The sequence below is a fragment of the Bos indicus x Bos taurus genome, chromosome 2 (genome assembly GCF_003369695.1).
Source record: "Bos indicus x Bos taurus breed Angus x Brahman F1 hybrid chromosome 2, Bos_hybrid_MaternalHap_v2.0, whole genome shotgun sequence".
In the NCBI taxonomy this organism is placed as follows: Eukaryota; Metazoa; Chordata; class Mammalia; order Artiodactyla; family Bovidae; genus Bos; species Bos indicus x Bos taurus.
Window position 1 is genome coordinate 91,071,512 of NC_040077.1, and position 17,284 is coordinate 91,088,795.

The 17,284-nt window shown below is 38.0% G+C and overlaps 1 protein-coding gene across 8 annotated transcripts in view; it reads right to left on the reverse strand.

Moving 5' to 3' along the window:
- ICA1L (islet cell autoantigen 1 like) overlaps positions 1-17,284 on the reverse strand; it is a 58,676-nt gene that overhangs the window by 16,432 nt on the left and 24,960 nt on the right. For all 8 annotated transcript variants that reach the window (XR_003514892.1, XM_027564640.1, XM_027564676.1 and 5 more), the window contains exons 4-9: positions 13,859-13,982; positions 12,499-12,697; positions 9,550-9,675; positions 8,064-8,162; positions 6,772-6,857; positions 4,811-4,854 (exon numbers count right to left, since the gene is read on the reverse strand). Coding sequence is in view for 7 of the 8 variants with exons in the window: in XM_027564640.1 (XP_027420441.1) it covers positions 4,811-4,854; positions 6,772-6,857; positions 8,064-8,162; positions 9,550-9,675; positions 12,499-12,697; positions 13,859-13,982 (678 nt within the window). In the remaining variant the exon portion in view is untranslated. The remainder of the gene's footprint in view (positions 1-4,810; positions 4,855-6,771; positions 6,858-8,063; positions 8,163-9,549; positions 9,676-12,498; positions 12,698-13,858; positions 13,983-17,284) is intronic.

The following is a 17,284-nucleotide window of genomic DNA, read 5'->3' on the forward strand; positions in this document are numbered from 1 at the left end:
TACTGTACCATCTCACTTATATGTGGTGTATCAAGAACAAACGATACCTGAGCTCATAGATTTAGAGAACAGTGGTGGTTGCCAAAGGCTGAGGTGGGGGCACAATGAGTGAAGGAAGTTAAAAAGTACAAACTATTATAAAATAAATAAGTCATGGGGATGTAATGTACAGAATGTTGATTATAGTTAGTACTTTGTTACTATTTGCAACTCCAAGGACTGCTGCAGGTCAGGTTTCCCTGTCCTTCACTATCTCCTAAGTTTGCTCAGATTCATGTCCATTGAGTCGGTGATGCTATTTACAAGCATCTCATCCTCTGCCACCCTCTTCTTTTGCATTCAATCATTCCCAGCACAAGGATCTTTTCCAATGAGTCGGCTCTTCGCATCAGGTGGCCAAAGTATTGGAGCTTCAGTTTCAGCACCAGTCCTTCCAATGATTATTCAGGATTTATTTCCTTTAGGATTGACTGGTTTGATCTCCTTGCAATACTGCTGTTGCTGCTGCTAAGTTGCTTCAGTTGTGTCCGACTCTGTGCGACCCCATAGACGGCAGCCCACCAGGCTCCCCCGTCCCTGGGATTCTCCAGGCAAAAACACTGGAGGGGGTTGCCATTTCCTTCTCTAATGCATGAAAGTGAAAAGTGAAAGTGAAGTTGCTCAGTTGTGTCCAACTCTTAGCGACCCCATGGACTGCAGCCTCCCAGGCTCCTCCATCCATGGGATTTTCCAGGCAAGAGTACTGGAGTGGGGTGCCATTGCCTTCTCCCTTGCAATACAAGGGACTCGAAATCAAGTCTTCTCCAGCACCACAGTTAGAAAGCATCAGTTCTTTGGTGGTCGCCTTCTTTATGGTCCAACTCTCACATCTGTATGTGACTACTGGAAAAACTATAGCTTTAACAATATGGATCTCTGTCAGCAAAGGGACGTCTTTGCTTTTTAATATGCTGTCTAGGTCTGTCACAGATGTCCTCCCAAGTAGCAAGCATCTTTTAATTTCAAGGCTGCAGTCACTGTGTGCAGTGATTTTGGAGCCCAAGAAAAGAAAGTCTGTCACTGCTTCCACTTTTCCCCCTTCCATTTGCCATGAAGTGATGGGACTGGATGCCATGATCTTAGTTTTCTGATGTTGAGTTTTAAGCCACCTTTTTTACTCTTCTCTTTTACCCCCATCAAGAGGCTTTTTAGTTCCTCTTCACTTTCTGCCATAAGGGTGGTATCATCTGAGGTTGTTGATATTTCTCCTGGCAATTTTGATTCCAGCTTGTGCTGTAGCCAGCCGAGCATTTTGTATGATGTACTTTGTATATAAGTTACATAAGCATGGTGACAATATACAGCCTTGAAGTACTCCTTTCCCAATTCTGAACCAGTCCTTTATTCCATGTCTGGTTCTAACTGTTGCTTCTTGACCTGCATACAGGTTTCTCAGAGACAGGGAAGGTAGTCTGGTATTCCCATCTCTTTAAGAATTTTCCACAAATAACAAAGAATTTGTTAAGACAGACAGTCAAAGGCTTTTGCATTGTCAATGAAGCAGATGTAGATGTTTTGCTGGAATTCTCTTGCTTTCTCTATGATCCAGTGAATGTTGGAAATTTGGTTTCTTGTTCCTCTTCCTTTTCTAAACCCAGCTTATACAGTTAGTAATACTTTCAAATACTGCATATTTGAAAGCTGCTAAGAGAGTAAATCTTAAAAGTTTTCATCACAAGAAAAAAATGGTCACTGTGTATGAGGATGGATATTAACTAGACTTATTGTGGTGATCATTCTGCAATATATACATATAGCAAATCATGTGTACACCTGAAACTAATACAGTTTTATGTCAATTATACCTCAGTATAAGTAACAAGTGTACAACAGACTGATTTGCAATTTTTAAGTTATGCTCCACTTATAATTATTATAAAATATTGACTATATTCCCTGTAGTTTATTTTATACATAATTGTTTATATCTCTTAATCCCTCAGCCTTATTTTGTCCTTCCTCCCCTCCTTGTCCCTGATGGTAAATACTAGTTTTCTCTATATCAGTAATTCTGGGTTTTTTGTTGTTGTTATGTTCAACAGTTTATTTAGCTTACCATATAAGCAACATTATATAGTATTTGTCTTTCTCTGACCTATTTCACTTAGTTCATCCATGTTGTTGGAAATAGCAAATTTTCATTCTTTTTTATGACTGAATAGTACTCCTATATGCACACCACATATTCTTTATTTATTTTCATCTGTTGATGGACAGTTATTGCTATGAACAATGGGATACGTGTATCTTTTCCAATTACTGTTTTGGGGATTTTTTTCAGATATATATACCCATGAGTGGAATTGCTTGCTCATATGGTAATTTTATTTTTAGTTTTTGGGAAACCTCTATACTGGTTTTCATTATGCCTGCACCAATTTACATTCCCACCGGCAGTGTAGGAAGTTTCCCTTTTCTACACATTTTCACAGGTATTTATATTTGTAGTCTTTGTGGTGACAGCCATTCTGACAGGTGTGAGATGATGTCTCATTATAGTTGTATTTATTTTTAAACAGTTGTTTGGCTGTTTCAAGGCCTTAGCTGGAGCACACAGGAGTGTCAATCTTCACTGCAGCACGTGGGATCTTTAGCTGTTTCATGTGGGATACAGTTCCCTGACCCAGTATTGAAACCAGGCCCTCACTGCAGCACGTGGGATCTTTAGCTGTTTCATGTGGGATACAGTTCCCTGACCCAGTATTGAAACCAGGCCCCCTGCATTGGGAGCACGTCTTAGACGCTGGATCATCAGGGAAGTCCCTCGTTATAGTTTTAATTTGCATTTCTCTGATGATTAATGGCGTTGAGCATATTTTCATGTTCCGGTTGGCCACCTGTATGTCTTTGGAAAGATGTATGTTCAGGTCATCTGCCCATTTAGGTTGTCTTTTTGATCTTGAGTTGTATGAGCTGTTTATATATTTTGGATAATAATTTCTCATAGGTCATATCATTTGCCAATTTTTGTCCCATTACACAGGCTGTCTTTTGATTTTGTCAATGGTTTCCTTTGCTGTGTGTGCAAAAACTTTTAAGTTTAATTAGGTCCCATTTGTTTATTTTTGCTTTTATCTCCTTTGATTTAGGAGAAAGATCCAAAAGAAAATTTTGCTATTTATGTCGAAGAGTGTTCTACATAGGTTTTCTAGGATTTTCATGGTTTCTAGCCTTACATTTAGGTCTTTAGTCATTGTGAGTTTATTTTTGCCATGTATAGTAACATGGATGGATTTGGATGGTATTATACTAAGTGAAATAAGTCAGACAGAGAAAAACAAATGCTGCATATCATTTAGATGTGGAATCTACAAAACAGAATAGACTCGTGAATGTAACAAAAAGGAAACAGACTCGCAGATACAGAAAACAAACTAGTGGTTACCAATGGGGAGACGGAAGAGGGAAGGGCAACTTCGGGATAGGAGATTAAAAGATACAAACTATTATGTATAAGATAAGCTAGAAGGATATTATATAACAGTTATATAATAGTATAACACAGGGAATATAGCCAACAATATCTATAAATGGAGCATAACCTTTAAAAAGTGTGATCACTCTGTTGTATATCTATAACATATAATATTACATCAACTGTACTTCAACAAAAAGGGGACATAACTACTGATACAGCAGGCTTTAAAAGATAAAATAATACTATAAGTGGATGTTGAAACTACAACAATGCCCATTATATTTCATTTATGTTGGTTAAAAAATATTCTCTAATTGGATACAGGATTATGTATGCACAATTAGATAACATTTAGAACATATGTTTGATGGTATGTTAGATATATAGAACTCATGACTATTGTAGTCTTTAGTTTCTTTTATCAGTATGGTCTGTATTTATGTGTATGCTTAAAAAATATTGGACACCTACTATGTGCTACATAGTTTATAAATATATCTAGCATCCTGCCAGGTAGGAGTGTATGAGTCATTTTTCTGAAGAGAAATATGAAAAAGGCATAAATGACTCATTAAAAAAAAAAAGTTAGCCTTTAAATCCAGATTTTTATGGCTCCAAAGCTACAGTAATTCATATATATGTTGATTGTACATATAATGTATATTTATTTTAAAATAACATAAATTTAAATATGAGAATAATTTTTGAAACAATCATACTGCCCTGTGAAATGAATATCTATACTAAAAGCAATTGTCTCTAAGAAGGCCAGAATTCCCTAAAGAAGATAATTGGACACTCTAATTATGATTGCCTGAAAGCTAACTCATTGCCAAGCACAGCCTCCAGTTCCACCCGAGCAGGAAGCCTGGACTGAGACCCTGGGCGGCTGCAGAGCAAATCCTACCACCTGCCCAGGCAGGGAAGCAGGTGAGCAGTCCCACCCAAGAGGGGAGCGTGGTCCTTGGCCCACCTGACCAGGATGCCTTAAAAGTGACCCTGGGGAGCCTCAAGCCCAGCTTACAGTACTGCCCAGCACCACATCCCAAATTAAATACAGTAACTATGTGAGGTGATGGATGTGTTAACTAGTCTAATGGTGAAAATCATTTTGCAATATATACAAGTACCAAATCACCCAATCGTACACCTTAAACTTAGAGTGTTACATGTCAATTACAACTCCATAAAGCTGTTGTAATGCGAACTCAGAAGGGTTTGTACAGAGACATAAAGCGACTTAACGTTTTTTAATTAAATGGATATTAATACAATCTCTCTGAAAAGGCTGCAACGAGCTGTTTTCACATTTGTATGTGGTCATTTCACATTTTAATGAATCTACCATCTTACCTGGTTCACTTCCCAAGTTCACTTCCTCATCTGACAAAACTAACCTAAAGTAAAACAGAAAAATGAAAAGATTTTGGTTAAAATACACTGGGGACTCATACTCTACAAACAGTTCTGTATGGCTTAAAAATTTTTTTTTTTAAACTGAGGAGGCAGTTGTCTGGTAGATCTCCTAAAATCTGAGACAAATCTTTTCTAGAGCTATACAGACTGTAAAAATAACCTTTCACCTCTTATTCTTTCAATGCATTTATACTGAGATTGACTGAAGCACCAGGTACCATGTTCAGCATAGTGAGCACCGTGTGAAATACCACACAGAGAACATCTGTCACCAAAGCCGTCAAGTATGAAGTTTAGTTTTCAAGCATTAAAAGGTTTTTGCTCAAGAATTCTTGGCAAGTGAAGTATTGAGAGGTTGGGGTTGACACGTACACACTGCTGTATTTAAAACAGATAACCAAAAAAAATAAATAAATAAAACAGATAACCAACAAAGATTTACTATTTAAAAAAATTAAAAATTTTAAAAAAGAGATTAAAAAAAAAGAGTGCTTGGGAACTACAGGGAATGAAGAACTGTAGAAAAAATGGAGTACTCTATTTTGAACAAGAAATTGATGGTTACATTTGGCTAAAATAAGACACATTTGGCTAAAACATTCTCGACCAAAACTAATTTTGGAACGTGTTATCATCCATCTGGTATAATAATTTTAAAAAATGAGATAAAGAAAGTTTTATCTTTTTTTTTTTTTGGCTGTACCGAGCGGCATGTGGGATCTTAGTTCCCAGACCAGGAATGGAACTCATGCACCCTGCGTTGGAAGCACAGAGTCTTAGCCACTGGGTCACCAGAAAAGTCCCGAGATACAAAACCATTTTTCATAATTCTTGGGGTATAAACTCACAACTCTAGTGTTGGTTTTTTTTTTAATAAGCCTTTAAAGACACTTAAAAGCAATACAATATTTATTTGCAAATCCCACAGAAATAAACCTACAGAACAAATGGATAGTTTGATATGGAATGAAATGTTGAACAATAGTATACCTAGATTGTGTTTTAAACATTTTGGACAGAAGAGAGGGTTGAGGTGCTTTGGAACCTGTTAGTTAACGTGAAAGGCAGCTTTCATAATGCTGAAGATGGGTGAGGACATTTCAAATAAAACTTCCATAAAATGTGATAACAAATATAGCTACTAAATTAATAAACAATGTACAATTTAAAGTCTCAATATATGTAACTAAGTTAATACATTTAATTCATATCTATACATTTGATTACTTAATCTATATTCTAAAACATTGTACATCCAAGGTGGTTAAAAAAATTTTTTTTGTTTGGATATCCCCCTGGGGAAAAGAGTGAAATGCCTATATTTCAGATCACCTTTCACTCAACAATATAGTGTTGTCATTGTTTGGGCCTATTTCTGGGTTCATCATTATACTCAGCGCAATCTAGTTAAAATGACAAGTGGCAGGTCTGCAAGGAAAAGAAAGGTAACATGTCACTACAGGGAAACAGGCAACATGAAGGATGAGCACAGCAAGGGCCTCCCTCTCTAGGGAACCAATCCCAGTCCCCTCGGTGTTGTCTTGGAGACAAACTGTCACCAGCTTCCATCTCATAGCTACCAACACCTAGCTCTTTCTTTTTCAAGCAGTCCCTTCTGGGATTCACTAGAGACAGGCTCTTAGTATAAGACCCAGTCTCCTACACTAAATAATTTGGGATTATCACCCAACTGTTCTGTATTCCTATCACCAACTTTGCCTGCCATGCCAAAACTGGGGCAAGGGGTAAGTTTCAGAGCAGATGTCTAACGTTAACTGGAAAGATGACATAGAAGTATTCAGTATTTGGTAAACCAGAGAAGAAACAACTCTTTACAAATATATAATACAATGGTATCCAGAACTTCACAGCACGATCTGTAACTTTTGTCTGCTCACCTATTGAGGTTTTCAGGGAGAGAACTGTCTTCTCTTCGTTCTTCCTTGTGGTCTTCAGTAAGCTTCATTGGAGTGTCTTGTAGTTGCTAAGAAATTTAGTGTTAAGTAAGTGGGAGGAATCTTTTTCTCTCTTTGTGCAAACAAAAATGAGAATAAAAATTCTAAAGAACAATATAAAACAGGAAGAGTTCTGAAGTCAAGAGTGGGAGATATATGCTGTATAATTTGACCCGAGCCCTGCGTCCTTTGTATCCTGGCTGCCCGTGGCCATGACACACACTGTGGACTAGTCACAGGGTCCTCCACACTAAGATACGCCACAGAAGACCTCACTGTGTTGCCAGCCAGCACTGTGATGCTCTAAATACAACTAAAGATTTTCAGTTTCAAGTCTGAGCTGAAATTGGATATGAAAGTTGCCTAAATACACAGTATGTTATCCAGTAAAACATTAACATAGAAAAGTAAAAAACCAAAACACACACAACAACAACAACAAAAAAACAAAAAATCCCCAAATCTATTAGATTGGAAGATGCTATGTCAGGACCTGACTTAAAAATAAAAATCTACACCAAGCCCCAGTAACACATGGTTATAGGATATGAACCCATCACAAACATCACATCCAGCTTAGGCAAACTTAACATTTTCAACTTCTACTGAAAATAAAGCAGAATGATTAGTTCAAAGGAACTGAAACGTGGCCTACTAGAATGGATGAAAGGATTAGCACAGTGCATCTCTGCTGGGTAAGCCACACACACAGAAAGTTCACAGGAAGAGTACGTTTTACATGTAGGTGTTATGGAAAGAGCTGACCTAATTCGGTACTCCTCAGCAGCAATCACACATACATAATGACCAAAACTGGCATAATGGTACCGTGGATCACATCTATGACATAAGTGTAAAAGGAAAGCAAACAGACTTTAACTCCTAAAACTGTAATGTCATTTTTGAAAACACATGACCACTTTCCATCACCTGTTTCTCTTTCCATTACCTTTTCTTTTTGCATTTTAATTTTCTTTTTACTTTTTCTTTTATTCCCTTCTCCCCCACTCTACTGATATCATGAGCCCACCAGCAGCGTGCCCATGTATTTGTTTAGTGCTGCTGGCAGCATTTGGAATCTGGGCATTTCATAAAAATGACTAACTGAAAGAGTATAAAAAAATGATTCCCAGTGTTTTGTAAGTTTGAAATTAGGCTTAGCAAAAAGCAGTCTCAAGGTTATCGTCCAGATGAAGTGTCATATATCTAAGAAAAGAGCACTGAAGGGAACGTACCTTGAGAGCTACAAAGTCGTATGGATGAAGGCCTATACAGGTCCCATGAATCTGGGACATCATTCGAGCTGTTTTCTCCCAGAATCCAAGCAGTGTTCTCTGTAGAGAAAGAAACGGTGACACTACAGTCTTGCTTCCTCTCCTTTTTTCAGTGCTACTTTTCCTCGCTATCGTAGACAAATAGTTGTTGTCAAATAACAAGAAGTAGGATCTAAAATCAATTTCCAGGTCTGGGGAGCCCGAAAGCTCTGTAAACAATAACTGCACAAGGACTGGCACTGTGTCTGCACGTATGTGCGCCCGTGTGTGTACAGCACTGACACATAACCGGAGCCAGCTCGGGAGGAACTGCAGCCAAGAGAACGATGCTGGCCGATGAGAACACCTTCCGAGGGACCCAGGAGAAAAATGTTCAAAGCACCAAAATATCATATTTGCATCGGAGGTGTATGTGTAAACTTTTATGTTGGTAAGCATGTATAAAACTTTATTAATTGGAGTAAAATAATTTGTACCATTAAATTTGGACTTTCATTTAGGGCTCAAGAAAGATTTGTCAAAAAAAAATGCGTTATCAAGCTAACTCAAGTAATTGTACATTTTCCTCGCTGCTTCAAGGTTCCTGTTCAAAGTGAGGAGGTGAGTGAGGAGAACAAGGGAGAGCTGGGTAACAGCCACGGTGTTCCTGGCATGATGCAACACAGATCACCACGTGCTTTTATTTTCAAGTGTCACTTGTCTTGATTCTTAAATCCCACAGAATTGAACTGAAGTAGGCAGATTCCTTAAAAGCAGCATCGAATGCCATTTCTTTTAGTTTATTATCATTCTCCTATGCAAAAGTTTATTCTATTTTGCCACTGACGGATAAAATCAGTAGCTGTTACCTGTTAATATCTAACTTACTCACTGTATGCTATTTATGTGTGACTTGGACTAAAGTAAACACAAATGTAATCTCCTTCTGAGATGACAGTGGTATGGAATGATGATCTGGCAGAACTGAACATAAGACTTAGAAAACCTAAGTTTTTAAGCCCAACACTGCCATTTCCTTTAAGTATCATTTAATTTTCACTTTCCTCATCCACCAATGGTAGAAAAGTGTTAAACTTTTGGGTCACAGCATCTTTGCTTCAAATAAAATTGTGTGTAGAATTAGTTCAAAGTGGAGCATCTCTGAATGAACCAGGCTAAGAGGCCTTGAATCCTGACTCCTCTCAAGCTCCTAAATGTCTGTCTGTCTCTCCTTCCTAGGATATCAAAGGGAATAACATGAAGCTACAGGAGCAGGTAATCGCTAAAGTCTTTTCCAGTCTAGTATTCTATGATTCTGAATGTCATAACCTTAGTAAGTCAAGTTTAACAAAATCAAAGGAATCTGATCAATTATACAATTTTTTTGCACCCTTTAGACAGCTTTTAAAAAGGAATCTCACCACTCATCTTTTTACTGCAAGGATATGCTGACCATGGAGGTGGGTACCTGGTAGGTAGCAAGTGAATGAGACAACATGTTGCAGCGACTAGCTCCAAGTAAATCCACTTTTTGACAAACATCCATCTTTAACTTGTCAAAAGAAGTTTTGCTATTTCTCACTTGGATCTGTACCTGCAACCACAAAAATGTAGCTTATTAATACTTCTAATATAGAAATAAACGTACCACACAGGTTCATGATACATGTTTTCAGACACATGAAATTGTAACAAAGAAGATTCTCCTTCCCTGAATTAGTATTTCATGATTCACTGAAAAGATTTTGGCTATTTTTGGTAACTGTGGGAGATTCTTTCCACCAGGTATCTTTATGCTGAGAAACTATGTGACGAAAGACAGAAAAAAAAGTATAAAACTAAGAAGAAAAAACAGATTCCAAGTAAAAAGAAACATCCAAAACCACTGATAGATAATATTTAGCTAAGAAATAGTAGAAGAATAAATGGAAAGGGAACATAGTTAAAGTGTTATAAAGCATTAATAATAGCTCTGAATCATACAGATGTATTTATGAACTTAAATATAGGCTTATATTTCTTACACATAAGGTGAGTCATTTGTCAGTAAGTCATGTGAATATTCAACTTTAAATGTACTCATTCATTCAACGAATACTTAAAAGGTATCTATTATGTGCCAGGCACTGCTCAAGGAACGGGGATACTGTGGTGAACAATGTTCTTCGCCACCATCCCTGAGTGAGGGGGCACAGGAAAAAAAAGGAAGTAAATAAATATATAAGATGATCTCAAGTCACAAGATAGCATATACATGAAACAGAACTGAGCAACAACTTTTGGTAAGATGTCAGCAAAGCCATTGATGAGCTCAATGCATGATGTCTGAACTGGGACAGGAGGACAATGAGCGGATGAGCAGACCATGCTAAGACACTGAGGAGAGCCTGCTAGACCCAGGGAAAAGGAAAGACAAGTTCTAGGTATGGGGGGGTGTCTGCAGAAAGGGAAGGAATGGGGTAGAGCATATTCCTTCCTTAAGCACAGAAAGTAACTATGAGATGTGGCTGCAGAGGGCCCAGGGAATGGAGTGTGCAGGGCTATGTGGGCCTAGATAGGAGGTGTGGATCCTATTCTTTTTGTTTAATTGAAGTGAAATTCACATAACATGAACTTAACCACTTTAAAACTGTACAATTTAGTGACATCAGTGCACTCACACTGTTGTGCAAGCACTCCCTTGGATTGTATCTGTCAAGGATTATAAAGGGGATAGAATGTCAGGTTGACTGAGGCCACGTGTCCACCTACTGCCCATGTCTCTTGGAGAAATCAATGAGGCAAAGCACTTGTAACAGCTAGTAGAAAGATTCCATCTATATTAAATCTAAGTATGAATTATTACAGCTACTTTAAATATTTATAAAATGGAGTGAGTACATTTAAAAAAAATATTTATTTGGCTGCAGCGGGTCTTAGTCATGGCACGAGTGATCTTTTAGTTCAGGCACGCAGCATGCAAACTCTTAGTTGGGACATGTGGGATCTAGTTCCCTGACCAGGGATGGAACCGAGGCCCCCTGCATGGAGAGCATGGAGACTTAGCCCCTGGACTACCAGGGAAGTCCCAGAGTGAATGAATTTCACTATTTATGTATGGTAAATTCAGGGGATACAATTTATAATAAATAGATTATTTAGCTTATTTAACTAATATGCAGAGCACATCATGTGAAACGCCAGGCTGGATGAAGCACAAGCTGGAATCAAGATTGCTGGGAGAAATAATCAAGAATCTAAGATACGCAGATGACACCACGCTTATGGCAGAAAGCGAAGAGCAACTAAAGAGCCTCTTGATTGAAAGAGGAGAGTAAAAAAGTTGGCTTAAAACTCAACATTCAGAAAACTAAGATCATGGCATCCGGTCCCATCACTTCATGGCAAATCAATGGGGAAACAATGGAAACAGTGAGAGACTTTATTTTTCTGGGCTCCAAAATCACTGCAGATGGTGACTGCAGCCAGGAAATTAAAAGATGCTTGCTCCTTGGAAGAAAAGTTATGACCAACCTAGACAGCATATTAAAAAGCAGAGACATTGTTTTACCGATGAAGGTCTGTCTAGTCAAAGCTATGGTTTTTCCAGTAGTCAAATATGGATGTGAGAGTTGGACTATAAAGAAAGCTGAGCACTGAAGAATTGATGCTTTTGAACTGTGGTCTTGGAGAAGACTCTTCAGAGTCCCTTGGACTGCAAGGAGATCCAACCAATCCATCCTAAAGGAAGTCAGTCCTGAATGTTCATTGGAAGGACTGATGCTGAAGCTGAAACTCCAATACTTTGGCCACCTGATGTGAAGAAATGACTCACTGAAAAGACCCTGATGCTGGAAAAGACTGAAGGCAGAAGGAGAAGGGGATGACAGAGGATGAGATGGTTGGTTAGCATCACTAACGTGATGGACATGAGTTTGAACAGGCTCCAGGAGTTGGTGATGGACAGGGAAGCCTGGTGTGCTGCAGTCCATGGGGTCGCAAAGAGTAAGAAATGAGTGACTGAACTGACTGAACTGATGATATGTTCACACACACAGTTGCTTTAAAAGTTTGTGGTCAAACTTATGTATTGTGGCAGAATGAAAAATTTGATAACCTTCACTTATAATTAATAATCACTTTACATGAGTTTTCACTTAAGTACTTTCCCTACTTAATGAATGACTTTCCTCCTGAAAACCACTCCTAAAAGCCCAGGTAAGCAATATTTGAAAGGCAATTATATCTATTACGCCAAATAGTGGGGGGGGGGGGGGGAAGTGCGTGACAACTTTTTATATTTACTTCAACTGGAGATTTCCAAGCAATTTAAGAATTTGTAATATAGCACATTTTCCAAAACTAGTCTGATGTTTTATGCTCTTAAGTTATTCTGTAGAGGTTCAAAAAAATAAATTAAAAGGATGTATTTTCATACTTTTCGGAACTTTTCCACTTGTTTTAAGGTGTCTGGGTCCAGTTCTTGAGATACATCTTTCATCCACAGCAGGGCTCCTCTGTATTCTGTGCGCGCCTGCTCCATCCGATTAATTGTCGTCAAGGTATCAGATATCGCCCTTTGACTGAATGTTGCTACTTCTTGCTGAAGTCGAGACAGGGGAGTATACAGGGCCAATCTAATGACAGAGAGGTAAAAATCAGAGGAATGTACATCCCACAAGCAAAATAAAGACAACCATAAAGCAGAATTTGCTGTCAAGATGAGTCTATAAACAGGAAATTATTAAGATGCCTAAGAAAATTAGAAAGCAATAAGGCTCATACAGCTAACTCTGAATTGTTAATATAGGTAATGTTCGTATTTCTCCTTTTTCTTCTTTTAGGGAATACATCATTTTTGCAACATTTTGGGATGTTTACCATGTATAAATGATCTGCCAAGTAAATCTGCCACTTAGAAAAGAATTTCATGAGTAAATGAGATCCTGTATTTATAAAGCATGTTCCTATAAGCAGAAAGTTGGGGTTTTTTGAAAAATTGAAGGAAAATCTGGGTGTTAGAAAAGTAGATAAAATGCTAGATGAGCTAATGAGGACAAATCCATAGCATCTGAGGATGAGAACGAGAGAAATAAAGGATTTAAGAAACATAAGTCAAACCCAGTTTCTCTATCTGCTTCTGACTCTGACTTAGTGAATGGAGGGACTTGTATTTCATGTCCCTCGATCATCTCCTTAAAGATGGACTTTTGCACTAATGTGGTGTTTCAGCATAAAGCCACTTAAGTTATGCAATGCCATTTACAGGTCTGATAAAGCCTGCTTTTATTTTTCTCTAAAAAAAGGAAATATGTTGGCTGAATTTAGTAATTGCAGAGGATTCTTTGTAACAAGTATCTTTATGCTAAAAAGTTATAAAATAATAAATGTAAAGTATGTAATTAAGAAAATATTTCCTCTGCTTAAAAAGACATGTTCCAATGTACTCATAGATGGTACAGCATCCAAAAAGTGAAAAAAAAATATATATATATACACATACTTAAATTTTAGCCATTGGTTGCCTCTATTTCACTAAACCACTTAAGAAATTTAAATACAGGCCTAAAGGCTATTTCCAGGAATTAAGCAACCTATGAATATAAAATTTTAAGTAATGATTTTAAGTACAAAATAAGAGTTAAGCATCAAAACAGTTATATACTGCAATATACAATTCTTCTCTTTTAACCTTCCACTGGAATCAAGAGAAGCCTTAAAATATTTAAATTTAGTTACATACATCAAAACTGTCATACTGACTATAAAGTTAAAGATGATGCAAAACCATGATAAACCTTTGCTTGGCTGAAGAACAGAGTGCCTTGCCAGTGGCATCCATCATTTTCCCAGCCTGCGTTGTATCCCGTTCTGCTTGGAACTTTAAAAAGAGCCCTAGTTCGTTTTCTTCCTCCGATATAACTAGGGGAAAAATTACAGTATAGTTCATTGTTTCATTTCATCATTTGTTTAAAACACACACATATACAACTAACATTCTCACAGCAATAATTCTCTATACTTAACAATTACTTAGGGGCAGGAGGAGAGAGACTTGTTTTTAAAATGTAAATTCCTGGGCTCTGTTTCCACAGACTTTGATTTTACAGGTCTGAGGATCTCCCTTTTTTTTTTTTAAACAAGAATTTCAGATGGTTCTGATCAGTGACTCCATAGACCTCACTTTGGGAGAGACTGATCTTTAGTGGAAAAAAAAAAAAAAATTCCAAAATGATAAAACCACAGATGACACATTTTCAAATGTGCAGAGATGCATATTAGGATCATTAGCACTTATAAAGTATTTGGTGGCCTATTTAAACTTATTCTTGTCTCCCATCCTGGCTTCATCGTCTATGTTCAGTACCACAGATTCACAATTGCCCACAATTTTGCTGCTAAAACCCTAAAAGTTGTCACATAGTGCAATGCTACTCAAAGTGTGGTCTGTGGACCAGTGCTGGCCAGGCTAGTCCAATGGTCTGATCTGTGGACCATTTGCTACCAGCTTGCGACAAATACTCACACTAAGATACCATTAAGAAACTTTTACCTGTTTGACTATCTTCTATCTGTTGACTCTAATCACCAAAAAGTATGCTTATATTTGTGCATGTCTTTTTAATTTTGTTTTTCTAAAAATTTTTTATTGTATTTTCAAAAGTGTCAGCTGACGACAGATTGAAAATAAAACAATGACCCTTCACCACAAAGTTTTAGAAGTACTGATCTAGTGGAAGATGACTTTTCATCACAATAAGACCAACAGGTGAGGTGAGCCCATAAAGTGTTCACACTGTGAGCTTAAAGTGAAAAACATGACAAATGTCATGACTCGTTTCACTCTAGTTTACTGATGGAAAAACTGAAGTTAAACACTGAAAGGGAAGTCCCTTGAGTCCCTCTGAAGCAGCAGGGGAACTCGGGCCTTCTCACCTGCTAGCTGCCCCCTCACCGGTCCTCCCACTACTAGTGCCTACAAGGAAGTCCCTAGGAGGGCATGTGGTGTTTGAGAGAGGGCGTCTACACATCTGTAGTCTCGTCTGAAAAAAACATGTGCTGTTTTATAAACAGTTTGCCTGATCAAGAGTGGATTGGATCTGAGGAATCTTGTTAATATTCCAATTACTTCAGAGATGTACCAGTTACACATTTCCTCTGAATCAGAACTTCATAAAATTCATAAAATATACCTCAATGAAAACTACTAGAAAAAGATATTAATTTGTAGATGATGATCCGGAAAAGCCTCACAAAACATGGACCACCTCCTTATCAAATATCAACTGAACAGTAACCGTAATTGAGCCTCACCCTTATCAGTGCAGAAGGGGAAGGAGATGAAGCTGAGTCTGCGCTGATTTGGTGCTGAGACCTGATGCCAAAACCCACCTAGACCCTACTCCTATGTGTCCTTCCCCAGTCAAGAGATTCTCATAAAGGTTTACAGTGCTGGAAGAATCTATGCAATGGTCTGATGTTAGTCTCAACAGAAGATCTATTAACCAAATAGTCTTCAAGAAATCACACAGTTATATACAATCTTAAAGAGAAAGCTATGACAAACCTAGACAGCATATTAAAAAACAGAGACATTACTTTGCCAACAAAGATCCGTCTAGTCATAGCTATGGTTTTTCCAGTAGTCATGTATGGATGTGAGAGTTGGACCAAAAAGAAGGCTGAGCGACAAAGGATTGATGCTTTTGACTGTTGTGTTGGAGAAGATTCTTGAGAGTGCCTTGGACTGCAAGGAGACCAAATCAGTCAATTGTAAAGGAAATTGGTTCTGAATATTCACTGGAAAGACTGATGCTAAAGCTCCAGTACTTTGGCCACCTGACATGAAGAGCTGACTCATTAGAAAAGACCCTGATCCTGGGAAAGATTGAAGGCAAGAGGAGAAAGGGACGACAGAGGATGAAATGGTTGGACGGCATCACCGACTCAATGCACATGAGTTTGAGCAAGCTATGGGAGATGGTGAAGGACAGGGAAGCCTGGTGTGCTATAGTCCATGAGGTCGCAAAGAGTTGGACACGACTGAGTGACTGAACTGAACTGGAACATTTCAGGATAAGGAGATGTACAGATATAGATTTTATCATATACTTTCTCTTTATTGTTGTTCACTCAGTCGTGTCCGACTCTTTGTGACCCCGTGGACTTTAGCACACCAGGCTTCCCTGTCTTCAGGCTTCCCTGAAATGCTCTACCAGCGTGCTAAATGATCTGGTGATTCCAGGACAAAACGCAGGATGCACAAACCGGCCAGTGTTTCTTTACATTTCCATTTCTATCACAGAACTCCCTTGGTCCAATGACTGCTTGATTCAATGACTCCCTTGGTCCATTTTACTGCTTGGTAAAATATTTAAGGTCCTTAGCAATCTGACTGGAACCTTCCTTTGCTCGTATATCACCCTATTATTCTCCATTACAAACTCTTCTGTCATGCTTCTCACCCTTCAACTTTATTCCCTTGACTCTGACTCCCTTTTTTCCCCACATATTCAACTTCTATAAACCCTTTGAGTTTTACTTCCGTTCCCATCTAAGTAGCTGCCAATCTCTCTAATACAGTTATTTTTTACTCCAAGAGAATTCAGAGGCATGTCTGCATCACAATCCTGAATTCAATTACATACTATTCTTTGTCTCTTATTTTATTACAGAAAGTTGTTTCTCCAACTGTTTCCTGGGGAAAAATACATAGTTTTACACATGGCAGGCACTAAAAAAATTATCATGCTATAATGGATTTCTTGCCTTAATGGACAATATATGAACTTTGATTATCAACTTTTGATACTAATTTACATTGCTGCACAAAGAAATCATTCATTGAGCAAATATGCACTGCACATGGACTATATGCTAGACACTGTTTCAAGGCTAGGAGATACAGAAATAAACACACAAGTTTCTATCCTTAAGGAGAGCATATTCTAGTGGTGGTAAGAAAAACAACAGATAAAATATACAGAACGTTGAATACTGTTAAGTGCTATTGTTAAGTAGACAGAGATTGATGAGAAAGAGAGGTATATTTCATTTCAGATATGGGAGTCAGAAGGACTCACTAATAAGATGACACTTGACCAAATACCTAAAGAGGATTAGGTATGCAGATAAGACTACTGTAGAGGAGATTAATGGCTCAGAAGGAGAGAGTTTTAGGAGATGAGACCAGGGAAGAAACCAGGATTAGAGAGGTGGCCACG